The 20,415-nt window shown below is 41.3% G+C and overlaps 1 protein-coding gene across 1 annotated transcript in view; it reads left to right on the forward strand.

Annotated features, from left to right (window-relative positions):
* Positions 1–4,085: 4,085 nt before the first annotated feature.
* SLC14A2 (solute carrier family 14 member 2) overlaps positions 4,086–20,415 on the forward strand; it is a 70,352-nt gene continuing 54,022 nt past the window's right edge. Inside the window, exons 1-2 of the mRNA XM_086372357.1 lie at positions 4,086–4,273; positions 19,383–19,563. Of these exons, the coding sequence (XP_086228483.1) occupies positions 4,094–4,273; positions 19,383–19,563 (361 nt within the window). The 5' untranslated portion in view covers positions 4,086–4,093. The remainder of the gene's footprint in view (positions 4,274–19,382; positions 19,564–20,415) is intronic.

A 20,415-nucleotide genomic window follows, 5' to 3' on the forward strand; every position in this document is an offset into this window, starting at 1 on the left:
GGCAGGAGGAGAAGGAGACGACAGAAGATGAGATGGTTGGATGGCATCACCGACTAGATTGACATGGGTTTGGGTGGACTCCGGGAGTTGGTCATGGACAGGGAGGCCTGGCATGTTGCGGTTCATGGTGTCGCAAAGAGTCGGACACGACTGAGCTACTGAACTGAACTGAACTGAACTACGTGCCAGGTTCTGTGCTAGGAGCTAGGAGATACAGCAGTATAAGGAAAAATACTCGTCCCATGAGAACATGTGACAGACAGCAGACTATCAGAGAAGCCTTGTCCAACAGGTGATAATTAAGACAAAGACTGAGGGAAGAGCAGGAGTTATCTAGGTAAAGGGCTAGGGAGAAGCCTTCCAGACAAATGGACCAGCATTTGCAGAGACTGGACATCACCAGATGGTCAACACCGAAATCAGATTGATTATATTCTTTGCAGCCAAAGATGGAGAAGCTCTATACAGTCAGCAAAAACAAGACAAGGAGCTGACTGTGGCTCAGACCATGAATTCCTTATTGCTAAATTCAGACTGAAATTGAACAAAGTAGGGAAAACCACTAGACCATTCAGGTATGACCTAAATCAAATCCCTTATGGTTATACAGTGGAAGTGAGAAATAGATTTAAGGGCCTAGATCTGATAGATAGAGTGCCTCATGAACTATGGAATGAGGTTCGTGACATTGTACAGGAGACAGGGATCAAGACCATTCCCATGGAAAAGAAATGCAAAAAAGCAAAATGGCTGGGGAGGCCTTACAAATAGCTGTGAAAAGAAGAGAAGCGAAAAGCAAAGGAGAAAAGGAAAGATATAAACATCTGAATGCAGAGTTCCAAAGAATAGCAAGAAGAGATAAGAAAGCCTACTTTAGCGATCAATGCAAAGAAATAGAGGAAAACAACAGAATGGGAAAGACTAGGGATCTCTTCAAGAAAATCAGAGATACCAAAGGAACATTTCATGCAAAGATGAGCTCGATAAAGGACAGAAATGGTATGGACCTAACAGAAGCAGAAGATATTAAGAAGAGATGGCATGAATACACAGAAGAACTGTACAAAAAAGATCTTCACGACCCAGAAAATCACTGACCTAGAGCCAGACATCCTGGAATGTGAAGTCAAGTGGGCCTTAGAAAGCATCACTACGAACAAAGCTAGTGGAGGTGATGGAATTCCAGTTGAGCTATTCCAAATCCTGAAAGATGATGCTGTGAAAGTGCTGCACTCCATATGCCAGCACATTTGGAAAACTCAGCAGTGGCCACAGGACTGGAAAAGGTCAGTTTTCATTCCAATCCCAAAGAAAGGCAATGCCAAAGAATGCTCAAACTACCGCACAATCGCACTCATCTCACACACTAGTAAAGTAATGCTCAAAATTCTCCAAGCCAGGCTTCAGCAATATGTGAACCATGAACTTCCTGATGTTCAAGCTGGTTTTAGAAAAGGCAGAGGAACCAGAGATCAAATTGCCAACATCCGCTAGATCATGGAAAAAGCAAGAGAGTTCCAGAAAAACATCTATTTCTGCTTTCTTGACTATGGCAAAGCCTTTGACTGTGTGGATCACAATAAACTGTGGAAAATTCTGAAAGAGGTGGGAATACCAGGCCACCTGATCTGCCTCTTGAGAAATCTGTATGCAGGTCAGGAAGCAACAGTTAGAACTGGACATGGAACAACAGACTGGTTCCAAATAGGAAAAGGAGTTCGTCAAGGCTGTATATTGTCACCCTGTTTATTTAACTTCTATGCAGAGTACATCATGAGAAATGCTGGACTGGAGGAAACACAAGCTGGAATCAAGATTGCCGGGAGAAATATCAATAACCTCAGATATGCAGATGACACCACCCTTATGGCTGAAAGTGAAGAGGAACTCAAAAGCCTCTTGATGAAAGTGAAAGTGGAGAGTGAAAAAGTTGGCTTAAAGCTCAACATTCAGAAAACAAAGATCATGGCATCCGGTCCCACAACTTCATGGGAAATAGATGGGGAAACAGTGGAAACGGTGTCAAGACTTTATTTTTCTGGGCTCCAAAATCACTACAAATGGTGACTGCAGCCATGAAATTAAAAGACGCTTACTCCTTGGAAGGAAAGTTATGACCAACCTAGATAGCATATTCAAAAGCAGAGACATTACTTTGCCAACAAAGGTTTATCTAGTCAAGGCTATGGTTTTTCCTGTGTTCACGTATGGATGTGAGAGTTGGACTGTGAAGAAGGCTGAGCACCGAAGAATTGATGCTTTTGAACTGTGGTGTTGGAGAAGACTCTTGAGAGTCCCTTGGACTGCAAGGAGATCCAACCAGTCCATTCTGAAGGACATCAGCCCTGGGATTTCTTTGGAAGGAATGATGCTAAAGCTGAAACTCCAGTACTTTGGCCACCTCACTGGAAGAGTTGACTCATTGGAAAAGACTCTGATGCTGGGAGGGATTGGGGGCAGGAGGAGAAGGGGAGGACAGAGGATGAGATGGCTGGATGGCATCACTGACTCGATGGACGTGAGTCTGGGTGAACTCCGGGAGTTGGTGATGGACAGGGAGGCCTGGCGTGCTGCGATTCATGGGGTCACAAAGAGTCGGACACGACTGAGCGACTGATCTGATCTGATCTGAGGTAAAAAGTGCTAAATGGAGGCCAGTGTGGGGCCCAGAAATGAGTAGCAGGAGAAGCACAGGACAGGCTAAAGCACAGTGGAGTCAGTGATGCAGAGCTTGAGCACCATGCTAAAGGTGTGGTGTAGCCATTGGAGGGATTTAAGCAGGAAACATGTGTGGACTTAAATGTTAATATGATGAATTTGACTGCTGTGGGGCACAGCTTGGAGGAGAAATCTGAGAAGAAGTGGGAGTAAGCAATTGGCAGTTATTTGGACAAGTGGCAAGAGGTGATGGTAACCAAGTGGTGATACTGGACATCAAGGTGTATTTTAGAGATAGTTTTGGATTGGAGAGTGGAGGAGAAGGGAGTGCGGAGTTTGATTCCTGAAATGTCTAAAGAAGAAACTTGGAAGGGGGATGGGAATTTTCCTGGGATTGGCCCCTTGGAGAGAGGAAGACAGGACTCAGGAAGGAACATTATGAGTTGTCTCAGTGTATTAAGTCTAAGCTTCTGTGAAGTAAAGAATTAAATCTGAGAATCCAGTTCTCAAAGCTAGGCTGCAAATGTTAGACTTAGGGGCCATAGGTATGTAGACGGGAGATAAAGCCGTGGCAGCAGGGACCAATGGGGAAAACTTTAGATCATACTGAGATACAACTCCATGCAGACCCAAAACCACCTCCCAAAGAAACAGTAAATTTAAATAAGACATAACTGAGCTGGGGGAGACCAAAAAAGAACGTCAGAAACAAGAAGGAAAGAAGTATAACTACCATGACACAGCCAGACTAAAGTGGAAACTAAGACATTGTGAAGAGGTTGTTCTAAAACCAAGCCCTGACATAAGCCCTGGCCCAGTGATGAAAGGAAAAGGGTCTCACATGGAGGAATCAGTGTGCACAGCCTCCAATGGGTCACACAAGAGCCGCTTACTGCTCCTGGGGAGAGGAAGGAAATAGAAGCTGGAAAGGGCATTGAGGGCAGAGGGGAGAGAAGGGCACTGCAGGCCAACAGGCAGCAATATAGGCTGCATAGCAACTAAGAAAATGAACTTCTCCTAGAGCCCTCCTCAGGTGGAAACCCAGATCTACATGTATGTATCAAGGGGAAAATGCATGTGCATCTAATTACTGCAATAAAACAGTACCATTGGCAATATGAAAGAGGGAGAAAAAATATTTTAGTGACCAGAAAAAAAGAGATATATTCTTACTGAGTGATCAGGGAACTCTGCACAGCAGAAGTGGACTTTCTTCTGGACTTGAAAGAATGGGTGGATTTTGAACAATACAGGTCATGTTGGTGGAGGAATGGCTCCAGGCCCCTCTGGTAGCACAAGTGACTGGAATAGTAGGTCCCTTGTTTCAGAATAGACCTCAGGCCTCCTGTGGCCCCCATCTAGCATCAGCCAAGTCCCTGGGGCTCCATCCTGACTCACTTGTTCTTTCCCTTTCCTTTTACCAGTTTCGTGACTGATGAGCAGCCAAAGCCTGAAAGAGATGTCTGATGCTCACACTCACAGCAGCCCTCTCCTGGCAGAGCCTCTTTCCAGCAAATACAAACTCTACGAGTTCGAGTTTCCCAGCCCAAGCTGTTCCCCCAACTCCCAGGATGCACACCCAGCCCTACCTCTTCTAGAAATGCCTGAAGAAAAGGTGAGGAATGGCCTTCCCAGGATGTTTCCCAGGTGGGGGTGGGAGGAAGGGTGGAGCATGTGTGATCTAATGCCTATAACTGTCACACTGGGGGAGATTCTGCCCACCCCCAATACAGCTCACATCCACAATCAATCCTTCCTGACCTTAGATGGAAAATGTGACTCTGTGTGTGACGTGATTTTAAGGACAAGTAGAGAATGCATACTCTATACACACTTACAAGTCTTCCAACCAGTCCCCCAAATCTTTCTCCTTGTATCTGCTCCATGAATTACTCTATTGTCTCCAAAAGGAAGGCCTCTTTCAAAGCAGGCCTTTAGTATTCCTTGGACCCAGCATCATCAAGGCAGCATAGCTACCAACTCAGTGGCCAAGGACCCAAGACTGTTAAGGTTATTAATGAAACGTAATTCAGGTACCATAAAATTCACCTCTTTAAAGTGTACAATACACTGGTTTTTCACATATTTACAAGGTTGTGCACACATCACTATTATCTAATTCCAGAATATTTTAATCACCTCACAAAGAAAGTCCATACTCCTTAATAGTCAGCCCTCCTTTCATCTTCCCCACCTCCCAGCCCTGGCAAAACCACCAATCTACTTTCTGGATTTATAGATTTGCCCATTCTATATATTTTATATAAATGGAATCATATAATATATGCCTTTTGTGATTGCTTCCTTTCATTTGGCATAATATTTTGGGTTCTTTCAGTAATCATTCCTTTTATGGCCAATAACATTTCATTGTATTTGCTGTTGTTATTTAATCATTGTCATGTCCAGCTCTTTGCAACCCCATGGACTGTTGCGTGCCAGTTTCCTCTTTCCTTCACTAACTCCAGGAATTTGCTCAAATTCATGAGCACTGAGTCAATGATGCTATCTAACCCTCTCATCTGCTACCACCCCTTTCTCCTTTTGCCTTCAATCTTTCCCAGAATCTGGGTCTTTTCCAAAGAGTCAGTTCTTCACATCAGATGAACTGACTCATCTCAAAGTACTGGAGCTTCAGCTTCAGCATGAGTCTTTCCCAGGAATATTCATGGTTGGGTTCCTTTGGGATTGACTGATTTGATCTCCTTGCCATCCAAAGGACTCTCAAGAGTCTTCTCAACCACCACATTTCAAAAGCATCAACTCTTCGGCACTCAGTCTTCTTTGTGGTCCAGCTCTCACATCCTTACCTGACGACAGGAAAAACCATGGCTTTGACTGTACACATCTTGGTCAGCAAAGTGATGTCTCTGCTTTTGAATATGCTATCTAGGTTTGTCATATCTTTCCTTCCAAGGAACAAGCTTCTTTTAATTTCATGGCTGCAGTCACCATCTGCAGTGATTTTGGAGCCAAGAAAATGAAATCGGTCACTGTTTCCACTTTTTCACCTTTTGTTTGCCATGAAGCGATGGGACTAGATGCCGTGATCTTAGTTTTTTTAATGTCATTTAAGTCCAGCTTTTTCACTCTCTTTTTTCACTCTCATCAAGAGGTTCTTTACTTCTTCTTCATTTTCTGCCATTAGAGTAGCATCATCTGCATATCTGAGGTTGTTGATAATTCTCCTGGCAATCTCAATTCCAGTTTGTGATTCATCCAGCCTAGCATTTTACATCATATAATCTGCATATAAGTTAAATAATCAGGGTGACAGCATACAGCCATGTCATACTCCTTTCCCAATTTTGAACCAGTCAGTTTTCCATGTCTGATTCTAACTGTTGCTTCTTGACACACATACAGGTTTCCCAGGAGAGAGGTAAGGTGGTCTCATACTCTCATCACTTAAAGAATCTTCCACAGTTTGTTGTGATCCACCCAGTCAAAGGCTTTTGTGTAGTCAACAAAGCACAAGTAGATGTTTTTCTGGAACTCCCTTGCTTTCTCCATGATCTACCGAATGTTGGCAATATGATATCTGGTTCCTCTGCCTTTCTAAATCCAGCTTATACATCTGGAAATTCTCAGTTCACATACTGCTGAAGCCTAGTTTGAAGGATTTTGAGCATAAGCATGCTAGCATGTGAAATGAGCACAATTGTACAGCAGTTTGAACATTCTTTGGCGTTGCCCTTCTTTGGGATTGGAATGAAAACTGACCTTTTCCAGTCCTGTAGCCACCACTGAGTTTTCCAAATTTGCTGACATACTAGTTGCAGCACTTTCACATCATTATCTTTTAGCATTTAAAAAACTCAGATGGAATTCTGTCACCTCCACTAGCCTTGTTCTTAGTAATGCTTCTTAAGGCCCACTTGATTTCATACTCCAAGTTGTCTGGCTCTAGGTGAGTGAGCACACCATCATGGTTATCCAGGTCATTAAGACCTTTTTTTTGTATAGCTCTTCTGTGTATTTCGCTACCTGTTCTCAGTCTCTTCTGCTTCTGTCCTTACCAAATAGGTCCTTACCATTTTTGTCCTTTATGATGCCCATCCTTCCATGAAATATTTCCTTGATATCTCCAATTTTCTTGAAGAAATCTCTAGTCTTTCCCATTCCATTGTTTTCCTCTATTTTTTTGCATTGTTCCTTTAAGAAGGCTTCCTTTTCTCTCCTTGCTACTCTCTGGAATTCTGCATTCAGTTGGGTATATCTTTCCCTATCTCCCTTGCCTTTCATTTCTCTTCTTTCCTCAGCTATTTGTAAAGCCTCCTCGGATAATCACTTTGCCTTTTTGCATTTTTTTTTTCCTTTGGACGATTTTGGTCACTGCCTCTTAGAATCTCTGTCCATAGTTCTTCAGGCATTCTGTCTACCAAATCTAATCCCTTGAATCCATTTGTCATCTCCACCGATTTAAGTCATATCTGAATGGCCTAGTGGTTTTCCCTACTTCCTTCAATTTAAGCCTGAATTTTGCAAAAATGAGCTAATCATCTGAGCCACAGTCAACCACAGGTCTTGTTTTTGCTGACTCTATAGAGCTTCTCTGTCTTTGGCTGCAAAGGACATAATCAACCTGATTTTTGTATTGACCATCTGATGATTTCCATGTGTAAAGTCATCTCTTGGATAGTTGGAAAAGTGTATTTGCTATGGCCAGTGTGTTCTCTTGACAAAGCTCTGTTAGCCTTTGCCCTGCTTCATTTTGTACGCTAAGGCCAAACTTGCCTGTTTTTCTGGGTATCTCTTGACTTCCTACTTTTGCATTCCAACCCCTAGTGATGAAAAGGACACCTTTTTTTGGTTTAGTTCTAGAAGATATTGTAAGTCTTCTTAGAACCAGTCAAATTCAGCTTCTTTGGCATCAGTGGTTGGGGCATAGACTTGGATTCCTGGGATGTTGAATAGTTTGCCTTGGAAATGGTCTGAGGTCATTCTTTCATTTTGAGGTTGTACCTATGTGGGGCTCTTTTGTTTATGATGAAGGCTACTCCATTTCTTCTAAGGGATTCTTGCCCACAGTAGTAGATATAGTGGGCATCTGAACTGCATTCACCCATTCCCATTCTTTAATTCACTGATTCCTAAGATGTCAATGTTCACTCTTGCCATCTTTTGCTTGACCATGTCCAGTGTATCTTGATTCATAGACCTAACGTTCTAGGTTTTTACAGCACCAGCCTTCACTGTCACCACCAGACACATCCACAACTAAGCATTGTTTCTACTTTGGCCCAACCACTTGGTTCTTCTGGAGTTATTAGTAATTGCCCTCCACTCCTCCCCAGTAGCATATTGGACACCTTCCAACTTGAGGGGCTCATCTTCTGGTGTCATATCTTTTTGCCTTTTCATACTGTTTATGGGGTTCTCAAGGCAAGAGTACCTAGAAGTGGTATTTCTGGGTCACATGGTAAGTTTACATTCAACATTTTAAGAAACTGATAAATTGTTTTCCAAAGTGGCTGCATTAGTATTTATTCTCACCAGCCATGTACACATTGTGCCATTCCACCTCCTCAACAAACTGTGTTGTCTTTTTTATTATAGTCTAGGTAAATGAGTTTAGGTGATGGAGAAGGCAATGGCACCCCACTCCAGTACTCTTGCCTGGAAAATCCCATGGACAGAGGAGCCTGGAAGGCTGCAGTCCATGGGGTCGCTGAGGGTCGGACACGACTGAGCGACTTCACTTTCACTTTTCACTTTCATGCATTGGAGAAGGAAATGGCAACCCACTCCAGTGTTCTTGCCTGGAGAATCCCAGGGATGGGGGAGCCTGGTGGACTGCCGTCTATGGCGTCACACAGAGTCGGACACGACTGAAGTGACTTAGCAGCAGCAGCAGGTAAATGTGATGGGAGAAGGCAATGGCACCCCACTCCAGTACTCTTGTCTGGAAAAATCCCATGGATGGAGGAGCCTGGTGGGCTGCAGTCCATGGGGTCGAGAAGAGTCAGATACGACTGAGCAACTTCACTTTCACTTTTCACTTTCATGCATTGGAGAAGGCAATGGCAACCTACTCCAGTGTTCTTGCCTGGAGAATATGAGGGACGGGGGAGCCTGGTGGGCTGCTGTCCATTGGGTCGCAGAGTCGGACACAACTGAAGCGACTTAGTAGCAGCAGCAGCAGCAGGTAAATGTGATGGAGAAGGCAATGGCGACCCACTCCAGTACTCTTCCCTGGAAAATCCCATGGGTGGAGGAACCTGGTAGGCTGCAGTCCATGGGGTCGCGAAGAGCCGGATACGACTGAGTGACTTCACTTTCACTTTTCACTTTCATGCATTGGAGAAGGAAATGGCAACCCACTCCAGTGTTCTTGCCTGGAGAATCCCAGGGACGGGGGAGCCTGGTGGGCTGCCGTCTCTGGGGTCGCACAGAGTCGGACACGACTGAAGTGACTTAGCAGCAGCAGCAAGTAAATGTGAAGGGACAGCTCACTGTGATTTTGATTAGCGTTTCCCAAACAGCAAATGGGGCTTCCCTGGTGGCTCAGTCGGTAAAGAATCTGCCTGCAGTGCAGGAGACTGCTTGCAATGGAGGAGATATGAGTTCAATCACTGGGTCAAGAAGATCCCCTAGAGAAGAAAATGGCAACCCACTCCAGTATTCTTGCCTGGGAAATCCCATAGAGAAGCCTGGTGGGCTACTGTCCATGGGGTCACCAAGAATAGGACTTAGCGACTAAACCACCACCAATGGCAAATGATCTGGGGACATCTTTTCATGTGCTTACTGGGCACTTGTATATCTTCTTTGGAAAAATGTTTTTTCAAGTGCTTTGCTCATTTTTAAATTATGTCACTTGTCCTTTTATGGTGGAGTTGTAGTCATTCTTTTTACATTCTGGATATTATACCCTTTCCAGATATATAATTTACAAATTATTTCTCCCACTCTGTAGGTTGTCTTTTCACTGTCTTGATAATGTCCCTAGAAGCACAGGGTTTTTAATTCTGATTAAGTCCAATTAATCTATTTTTTTCTTTGATTGCTTATACTTTGGTGTCATATCCAAGAAACCATTTTTTTATCCAAGGTCAAAAGATGTACACCAATGTTTTAATTGAACAGTTTTATAATTTTGGCACTTACATATAAGTCTTTTATTCATTTTAAGTTACTTTCTGTATATGATTTTAAGTAAGGATACAATTTCAGTCTTTTAACTAGTGAGTATCCACTTGTCCCAGCACTATTGTTAAAAAGATTATCCTTCCTCCATTGAATTGTCTTGATAGTCCTATCAACAATCAATTGACCATAAATATATGGGTTTGTTTCTGGGCTCTAATTTCTATGGGTCCAATTTATATGTTTATTCTTAAGACAATACCACACCACCTTGAGCGCTGGAGCTTTATAGTAAGTTTTGAAATCAGGAAATATGAGTTTTCCAACTGTGTTCTTCTTTTCAAGATTGTTTTATCTAATCTGAGATCCTTGAATTTCAGGATCCTAAAATTTATATTTTAGGATCCAAAATATTTATATTTATATTTATAAATATTTATATTTATATTTTAGGATCCTAAAATATAAATTTTAGGATCCAAACTTCAATCTCCACAAAAAAATAAATAAATAAATAAAAAGGCAACTGACATTTTGATAAGGATTGTATCAAATCTATAGACCAATTTGGAGAATATTGTATCTTAACAAAATTAAGTCATCCAGTCAGTGAGCATAAGCTATCTTTCTTCTTATTTAAGTCTTTAATTTCTTTCAGAGATGTTTTGTAATTTTGAGTGCACAGTTTTACACCTCTTTTGTTACATTCAATCCAAAATATTTTATTCTTTTTCATGCTACATAGATAGAATTGTCTTCTTAATTTTATTTTTGGATTGTTCATTGCCAATGTATAGAGATAAAATTTGTTTTTGTATGTATATTGATTATCTATCCTGCAAACTTGCTGAACTAATTCATTATCTCTAACAGTTTGTTGTTGTTGTTTTTTTGTAGATTTCTTAAGGTTTTCTGTATAAAAGGATGTCTTCAAATAGAGATAGTTTAAATTCGTTCTTTCCAATTTGGTTCCCTTTTGTCTTTTTTTTTTTTTCTTACCTAACTACTCTGGTTAAAATTTCTAGTACAATGTGGAATAGCAGTGACAAGAACACACATCTTTGTCATGTTACTGACCTTAGAGGGAAAGCATCCAGTTTCACTATTAAGTGTGATATTAGCTCTGAATTTTTTTTATTATTAGGTCAAGGAACTTCTTTTGTATTCCTAGTTAGTTGATTGCTTTTATCAGAAAGGTTGTTGAATTTTTCAAATAGTTTTTCTGTGTCTGTTGAAATAACCATGTGAATATTTTTCTTTATTAAACAATCTATTGATAGTTTTTATAGGTTGAAACAGTCTCAGATTCTTAGAATTCTCTTTGGTCATAATCTTTTTTATATCGTACTGGATTTGTTTTGCTAGTATTTGTTAAGGATTTTTGCATCTATATTCATAAAGCATATTGATCTATATCTTCTTTCTTGTCATGTCTTTGTCTGGCTTTCATATCAGGATAGTACCAGCCTCATAGATTATTTTAAGAGGCGTTTCCCTCTCTTCTGCTTTTTGGAAGGTATTAGAATTAATTCCTTACACATTTGGTGCAATTCACAGATGAAGCTACCTGGACATGGGTTTTTCTTTGTGGGAAATTTTAGTTTGGTTTGACTTAGTTTTTAGCTGATTCAGTTGCTTTACTTTTTTAGGGATCAATACAAGTTTTCTATTTCTTCCTATCTCAGTTTTGGTAGTTTTTGTTTTTCTAAGAATTTATACAGCTCATCTAGGTTATCTAATTTGTTAGAATACCATTATTCATTTCTTTATAACCCACTTCTTTGTAATCCTTTTTATTTCTTTAAGGTTGGTAGTGATGTCTCCTCTTCCATTTCTGATTCTAGTAACTTCAGTCTTCTCTTTTTTTTCTTTGTCAAACTAGTTAAAAGTTAAAAGGTCAACTTTGACCTCTCCAAGGAACTGACTTTTAGTTTTATTGATTTTTATATTGTTTTTCTATTCTCTATTTCATTTATTTTCATTATAATCTGTTACTTCCACTCACTTTGGGCTTAATTCACTGTTATTTTCTACTTTCTTAAAGTGAAAGGTTAGTTTGTTGAGATATTTCTTCTTTTAACATAGGCATTTACGTTTATCAATTTCACTCTATGCACTGATATAGCTTCATCCCGTAAGTTTTGGTGTGTTGTGGTTTTGTTTTCATTCATCTCAAAATATTTTCTAATTCCTCCTCTGATTTCCTCTTTGATCCATGGATTATTTAGGAGTGTGTTCTTTAATTTTCACATATTTTACAAATATCCATGTTTGATTTTCTTTTTTCTTTTCATTTTTAGCTTTAATCCTTTCCCAGTGGATCTTTTTTGTATTTTTACTATTTTTAATTTAAATTTGTTTATTTTTAATTGGAGGATAATTGCTTTACAATGTTGCACTGGTTTATGCAACATATCAATATGAATCAGCCATAGGTATGTGTGCGGCCCCTCCCTCTTGCGCTTCCCTCCCACCTCCTGCCCCATCCTACCTCTCCAGGTAGGATGCACCAGATTTGAGCACAGGATGCACAGAGCACCAGATTTGAGCTTTCTGCATCATATGGCAAATTCCCACTGCCTATCTGATTTTACGTATGGTAGCAGATATGTTTCAACATTACTCTCTGTTTGTCCCACCCTCTCCTCTCACTGTGTCTGCAAGTCTGTTCTCTGCATCCCCTTGCTGCTCTGCAGATGGCTTCATCAGTACTATCTAATTTCACTCCACTATGGACATCACCAGATGGTCAACACCGAAATCAGATTGATTATATTCTTTGCAGCCAAAGATGGAGAAGCTCTATACAGTCAGCAAAAACAAGACCAGGAGCTGACTGTGGCTCAGACCATGAATTCCTTATTGCAAAATTCAGACTTAAATTGAAGAAAGTAGGGAAAACCACTAGACCATTCAGGTATGACCTAAATCAAATCTCTTATGATTATACAGTGGAAGTGAGAAATAGATTTAAGGGCCTAGATCTGATAGATAGAGTGCCTCATGAACTATGGAATGAGGTTCGTGACATTGTACAGGAGACAGGGATCAAGACCATTCCCATGGAAAAGAAATGCAAAAAAGCAAAATGGCTGTCTGGGGAGGCCTTACAAATAGCTGTGAAAAGAAGAGAAGCGAAAAGCAAAGGAGAAAAGGAAAGATATAAACATCTGAATGCAGAGTTCCAAAGAATAGCAAGAGAGATAAGAAAGCCTTCTTCAGCGATCAATTCAAAGAAATAGAGGAAAACAACAGAATGGGAAAGACTAGGGATCTCTTCAAGAAAATCAGAGATACCAAAGGAACATTTCATGCAAAGATGGGCTCGATAAAGGACAGAAATGGTATGGACCTAACAGAAGTATAAGATATTAAGAAGCGATGGCAAGAATACACAGAAGAACTGTACAAAAAAGATCTTCACGACCCAGATAATCACAATGGTGTGATCACTGACCTAGAGCCAGACATCCTGGAATGTGAAGTCAAGTGGGCCTTAGAAAGCATCACTACGAACAAAGCTAGTGGAGGTGATGGAATTCCAGTTGAGCTATTCCAAATCCTGAAAGATGATGCTGTGAAAGTGCTGCACTCCATATGCCAGCACATTTGGAAAACTCAGCAGTGGCCACAGGACTGGAAAAGGTCAGTTTTCATTCTAATCCCAAAGAAAGGCAATGCCAAAGAATGCTCAAACTACTGCACAATCGCACTCATCTCACACGCTAGTAAAGTAATGCTCAAAATTCTCCAAGCCAGGCTTCAGCAATATGTGAACCATGAACTTCCTGATGTTCAAGCTGGTTTTAGAAAAGGCAGAGGAACCAGAGATCAAATTGCCAACATCTGCTGGATCATGGAAAAAGCAAGAGAGTTCCAGAAAAACATCTATTTCTGCTTTCTTGACTATGGCAAAGCCTTTGACTGTGTGGATCACAGTAAACTGTGGAAAATTCTGAAAGAGATGGGAATACCAGGCCACCTGATCTGCCTCTTGAGAAATCTGTATGCAAGTCAGGAAGCAACAGTTAGAACTGGACATGGAACAACAGACTGGTTCCAAATGGGAAAAGGAGTTCGTCAAGGCTGTATATTGTCACCCTGTTTATTTAACTTCTATGCAGAGTACATCATGAGAAATCCTGGACTGGAGGAAACACAAGCTGGAATCAAGATTGCCAGGAGAAATATCAATAACCTCAGATATGCAGATGACACCACCCTTATGGCTGAAAGTGAAGAGGAACTCAAAAGCCTCTTGATGAAAGTGAAAGTGGAGAGTGAAAAAGTTGGCTTAAAGCTCAACATTCAGAAAACGAAGATCATGGCATCCGGTCCCATCACTTCATGGGAAATAGATGGGGAAACAGGGGAAACAGTGTCAGACTTTATTTTTCTGGGCTCCAAAATCACTGCAGATGGTGACTGCAGCCATGAAATTAAAAGACGCTTACTCCTTGGAAGGAAAGTTATGACCAACCTAGATAGCATATTCAAAAGCAGAGACATTACTTTGCCAACAAAGGTTCGTCTAGTCAAGGCTATGGTTTTTCCTGTGGTCATGTATGGATGTGAGAGTTGACTGTGAAGAAGGCTGAGCGCCAAAGAATTGATGCTTTTGAACTGTGGTGTTGGAGAAGACTCTTGAGAATCCCTTGGACTGCAAGGAGATCCAACCAGTCCATTCTGAAGGACATCAGCCCTGGGATTTCTTTGGAAGGAATGATGCTAAAGCTGAAACTCCAGTACTTTGGCCACCTCATGGGAAGAGTTGACTCATTGGAAAAGACTCTGATGATTGGAGGGATTGGGGGCAGGAGGAGAAGGGGAGGACAGAGGATGAGATGGCTGGATGGCATCACCGACTCAATGGACGTGAGTCTGAGTGAACTCCGGGAGTTGGTGATGGACAGGGAGGCCTGGTGTGCTGCGATTCATGGGGTCACAAAGAGTCGGACATGACTGAGCAACTGATCTGACCTGATCTGTGGCCAGAAAACATATTGTGTATGATTTCAATCCCTTTACTAATGTTTTTAACCATAAAAATGTTTTACTTATTTGATGGCCCAGCATGGTCTATGAGCTTCCCAAGTGTTGTTGTTCAGTCGCTCAGTCATGTCCGACTCTTTGTGAACCAATGGACTGCAGCACACCAGACTTCCCTGTCCTTCACCAATACCTGGAGCTTGCTCAAACTCATGTCCATTGAGTCAGTGATGCCATCTAACCATCTCATCCTCTGTCATCCCCTTCTCCTCCTGCCTTTAATCTTCCCCAGCATCAGTATCTTTTTCAGTAAGTCAGCTCTTCTCATCAGGTGGCCAAAGTATTGGAGCTTCAGCATCAGACCCTCCTAGTGGCACTGTGGTAAAGAACCCGCCTGCCAATGCAAGGGATGCGGGTTCGATCCCTGCATTCCCTGGAGAACGAAATGGCAACCATTCTTGCCTGGGAAATCCCATGAACCGAGGAGCCTGGTGGGCTACAGTCTCTGGGGTCGCAAAGAGTCAGTCACAACCAACCACACATGCACACAGCATCATCCATGTTGGAGAAGGTTCCATGTGCACTAGAAATGGTATATTCTGCTGCTGTTGGGTGAAGTGTTCTACCGATGTCTATTTGGTCTAGTTTATTAGAGTTGTTCAAGTCTTCTATTTCCTTGATCTTCTATCTAGATAGTCTATCATTTTTTTCAAATGCAGTATGGAAGGCTTCAATTATTATTATTGAATCAATTTTTCCTCACGTCAGTTCTAAAAACTACTGCTTCATAAATTTGGGGGCTTTGTTGTTAAGCATGTAGTGTTTATAATTATTATATTTTCTTGGTAGATTGATCATTTTATTATTAAATTTTTCTTTCTTACTCTCTAGTAACAATTTTTGTCTTAGCAAAAGGTCTATTTTGCTGATGTTAGTATAGTCACTCCAGCTTTTGTTTTGTTTTGGTTTTTTTTAGTAACTGTTTACACAATATATCTTTTTCCATCCTTACAATCAATTTATATTTTTGAATATAAAGTATGTTTATTTTAGAGAAGATATAGTTGTATAACTTTTTAAATTTTGTTCTGCAAATTTCTGTCTTTGAAGTGTGTAATCTATTTACATTTAATGTAGTTACTGGTAAGTTAGGATTTATGCCTGCCATTTTGCTATTTACTTTCTATATATAATATACCTTTTCTGTTTATGTATTATTTCACTACCGCCATCTTTTATCTTAAACAGGTATTTTCTAGTGTATCCTTTTAATTCTTCTGTCCTTGTTATGTATATGTTTTAGTTTTTTCTCTGAGTAGTTGTCCTGGATATTACAATTAAATGTCTTAATATATAAAAATATAGTTTGAATTAAATTCAACTTAATTACAATATTATACAAAGCTATGTTACTATGTAACTCTATCCCTACCACCTTTGTGCTGTTATTGTCATACAAATGACATCTTTATATATTGTATGCCCATCAACAATGGAGCTGACTGTAGCTCAGAACATGAGCTTTTGTTGAAAAAGTCAGACATATTGAAGAAAGTAGGAAAAACCACTAGGCCATTCAGATATGACTTAAATCCGTGGAGGTGAGAAATAGATTAGAGGAATTAGATTTGGTAGACAGAGTGCCTGAAGAACTATGGACAGAGGTTCGTAACATTGTACAGGAGGCAATGACCAAAACCATCCAAAGAAAAAGGAATGCAGGAAGGCAAAGTGATTAACCGAGGAGGCTGAGGAAAGAGAAGTGCTGCTGCTGCTCTAAGTCGCTTCAGTCGTGTCCCACTCTGTGCGACCCCATAGACGGCAGCCCACCAGGCTCCCCTGCCCCTGGGATTCTCCAGGTAAGAACACTGGAGTGGGTTGCCATTTCCTCCTCCAATGAAGAGAAGTGCAAGGCAAGGGAGATAGGGAAAGATAGACCCAACTGAATGCAGAATTCCAGAGAATAGCAAGGCATATGCCCAAGCCTTTTAAAGCCCCCTTTGGACATCCTAGTTTTTCCTTTTAAGTTTTTGATTAGCTTCTTGTTTTCCTCAATTGTTATCCACCACCTCAGGCACATTTTTTACCAGTGTTCTCATTGCCTTAATGGAGGGGAGAATTTGAGGGGCCTCAGTTCACCATTTCTACTGGCATCCTCAAGATATTTAAGTTTTGATGCAGGGACGAGGTTAGAGAAATCTGCAGAACATTAAAGTACAATAGAAACATAATGTGAGCCACACATATAAGTTTAAATTTATATTACTATGTTTTAAAAGTAAAAAGAAAAGAAACAGATAAAATTATTTTATTTTTTATAGACGTATAGCTGGTTTACAATGTGTTAGTTTCAGGTGTACAGCAAAGTGATTCAGTTACATGTGTGTGTGTGTGTGTGTGTGTGTTCTTTTTCCGATTCTTTTCCCTGATAAATTATTGCAATATTTTGTAAAATATTGAGTATGGTTCCCTGTGCTATATAATGGGTCCTTGTTGCTTATCTATTTTATATATGGTAGTGTGTATATACGGAGAAGGCAATGGCACCCCACTCCAGTACTCTTGCCTGGAAAATCCCATGGACAGAGGAGCCTAGTGGGCTGCAGTCCATAGGGTCGGGACTGAGCGACTTCACTTTCACTTTTCACTTTCATGCATTGGAGAAGGAAATGGCAACCCACTCCAGCGTTCTTGCCTGGAGAATCCCAGGGAAGGCAGAGCCTTGTGGGCTGCCGTCTATGGGGTCGCACAGAGTCGGACATGACTGAAGTGACTTAGCAGTGTGTATATGTTAATCCCAAACTGATAATCCCTCCTCCTGTTTCCCCTTGGTAACCATGCTTGTTTTCTAGGTCTGTGTGCCTGTTTCTATTTTGCATGTAAGTTTCTTTGTACCGTTTTCTTAGATTCCACATATAAGGGATATCATATGATATTTGTCTTTCTCTGACTGGCTTACTTCATTTAGGATGATAATCTCTGGGTCCAGATGTTGCTGAAAATGGCATGATTTCATTCTTTTTATGGCTGAGGAAGAGTCCATTGTATAAATATACCACATTTTCTTTATCAATCCATTTGTGCAACTGATGGGCTCTTACGTCGTTCCCATAGTCTGGCTATTGCAAATAGTGCTGCAGTGAACACTGGGAGGCGTGTATCTTTTCAAACTGTGTTTTCCCCTGTGTGTGCCTAGGAGTCGGAATGCTGGGTCATATGGTAGCCCTGTCTTTAGTTTTTCTACATAGCGACTGTACCAATTTACATGCCCACCAAGAGTGTGGGAGGGTTCCTTTTTATTTGCACCTTCTCCAGCATTTATTGTTCATAGACTTTCTGATGATGGACATTCTGACTGGTGTGAGGTGATACCTCACTGTGGTCTTGATTTGCATTTCTCTGATAATTAGTGATGCTGAGCATCTTGTATGTGCCTTTTAGCCATCTGAATGCCTTCTGCGGAAAAATGTCTGTTTAGATCTTCTGCCCATTTTTTCATTGGATTGTTTGTTTTTGTGATGTTGAACTGTGGCTAATCTAAATTGAGATGTGCTCTAGAATATATTAGTCTCTAAAATATGCAAACAGCTCATACAGGTGAAATTATTTGAGTAATATGTTTTATTTAACTTAATATGTATGAATACATTATTATTTTAATATATAATCAATAGAAGGCATCATTGAGGTCTTTCATACATTCTTTTTCCATACTAAGGCTTCAAAACCTACTTAAGCACATCTCAGTTCAGATTAGCCACATTTTAAGTGCCAAGAGCCACATGTTCTACTGGCTACTGTATTGGAAGACATAGTTGTAGAGCAAGGAGTCCTGACCCAAGGGTTCATAAATGGATGGAACTTAGATGGAGAAAAGAATTTATTTTCACTAACCTCCAATGAACTTTAGCATTTACTTCAATGATAAATAAGCAATAAACAACAGCCACTTTAGTAGTACCTGGGATTTTTGTCATTGCCACAGTACTGGGAAGTAGTACCTGGGAATTTTGTCATTGCCACAGCTTCTCCCAGGAAGCTGACCCCAAGATGGAGATGTGGATCTAAGATGTTTTCTGGGGTCTGTCCCTGGGTCAATACCTGCAGAGAAGTGAGACTGGGTGGAAGTTGGGCTGTGATGTAGTCACAGTAAAGGTCGCGGGTGAGCCTACGTGAGCTCTGGAGCTAGAATGGCCCTATACAGTTGTCCCGAGTTGACATCCCACATAGTCACTCATCTCTACCTTGGAATTATACTCAGTATTGGTATTGGATCTACTGCCCCATATGCACATTGGGTTTTTAAAATATTGTGAGAACCGCCTTTCAATATAATTGGTTTTCATTGCAATCTCATTTTATGCATTTACAAACCTTCTAGAAAGAAGTCCACAGGCTTGCCAAACTACCAAAAGGGATCCTTGGACACACAAGGTTAAGAACCCTGCTATGAGGAATGTGTAGTGGTCCTGGGAGGAGCAGGCCTGCATGAAGCACTCTAGACAGCATGGCACAGTGGACATTTATCTCATAATCCCCCATCTCCAACAACAACAAAAAAAATCTGACAATCTTCCCTAGCCCCAAATGCCCCTGCTCTCAAAAAGCTCTGTTATTTAATGTTTTATCATGGTTCTTCCTGAAAGGATCTCCGGTCATCCAATGAAGAAAGCCACATTGTGAAGATTGAAAAACCCAATGAAAAGGATACAAGAAGAGAAACTGGGGCAGCCCCTCAGGACTCTGCAGGCCAAGGGGGCATCGGTCTCTTCCAAGCAGTGGGCTACCTCACAGGCGAGATGAAGGAGTACAGGAGCTGGCTGAAAGGTAGGTAGATGTCCAGGGACGAAGCAGCCAGGCCAGGCCAAGGAGCCGGCGCCCCGCCTGGCTTGGCCTGGGGAAGCTGCTCCCTCACTTACCCATGGCAGGTGTTCCGGCCCCAAGCTGGCTCCGGTGAGCATAATGTATCCTCCCATCTGAATTTCCATGATTCCAGAATTCAGTGCATTTCACTGATTTTAGCTCTTTGCCAGTGCTTCACTCCTACCTGGAATAGATATAGGGCAACCATAGTAGCAACATGTAAGCCATTTTCTAACAAACTAAATGGTCATTCTTTCACTTATTCCACAGTCATTTTTTACGTGCCAAGAAAATACTGGCCTCACCCTCCCCAGTGTTCCAGGTTCTTTCCTTTCAACATCATTCATCTCCCAGTTTCCCTTAACTAATGTTGCAACAAATACCCCCCACCCCCCTCTCCCTCACCTGCCGCCCACTTGTACAGGTTGTCCTGGAAACCAAACCAGAGAATGAGACAGAACATATGTCAATCTTCAGTGTCAATGCATAACTCAATGCTAATTTCACAGCTGGGCTAGTCGTTTCTTTCCCAGATTTTTTTCCCTCCAGACCAGTTTCTTTCCTGCTCAGATACCAGCCCTCAACTGAGCCATAGAGTTCTACACAAAAAGAGTTTCCTTCCCTCCCCACCTCTTCCTTTGGACCAATAAATCTCCCTTGGAATGTTCCTAGGGCTTCCTTGCCAACCAAGCTGATGGCTGGAACAGCATTAAATTGGTCTCAGCATGGCGCTCAGTCTGTACAACAAAACTGACACCCACTGTAGACTGACTGCCAGGCCACTCAGAGGCTCAGGCTGGGCACCGGAGGAATGAG

The sequence above is a fragment of the Bos grunniens genome, chromosome 24, assembly GCF_055505025.1.
Source record: "Bos grunniens cultivar Pamir isolate PY7600 chromosome 24, Bosgru_T2T1.0, whole genome shotgun sequence".
NCBI classification, from domain to species: Eukaryota; Metazoa; Chordata; class Mammalia; order Artiodactyla; family Bovidae; genus Bos; species Bos grunniens.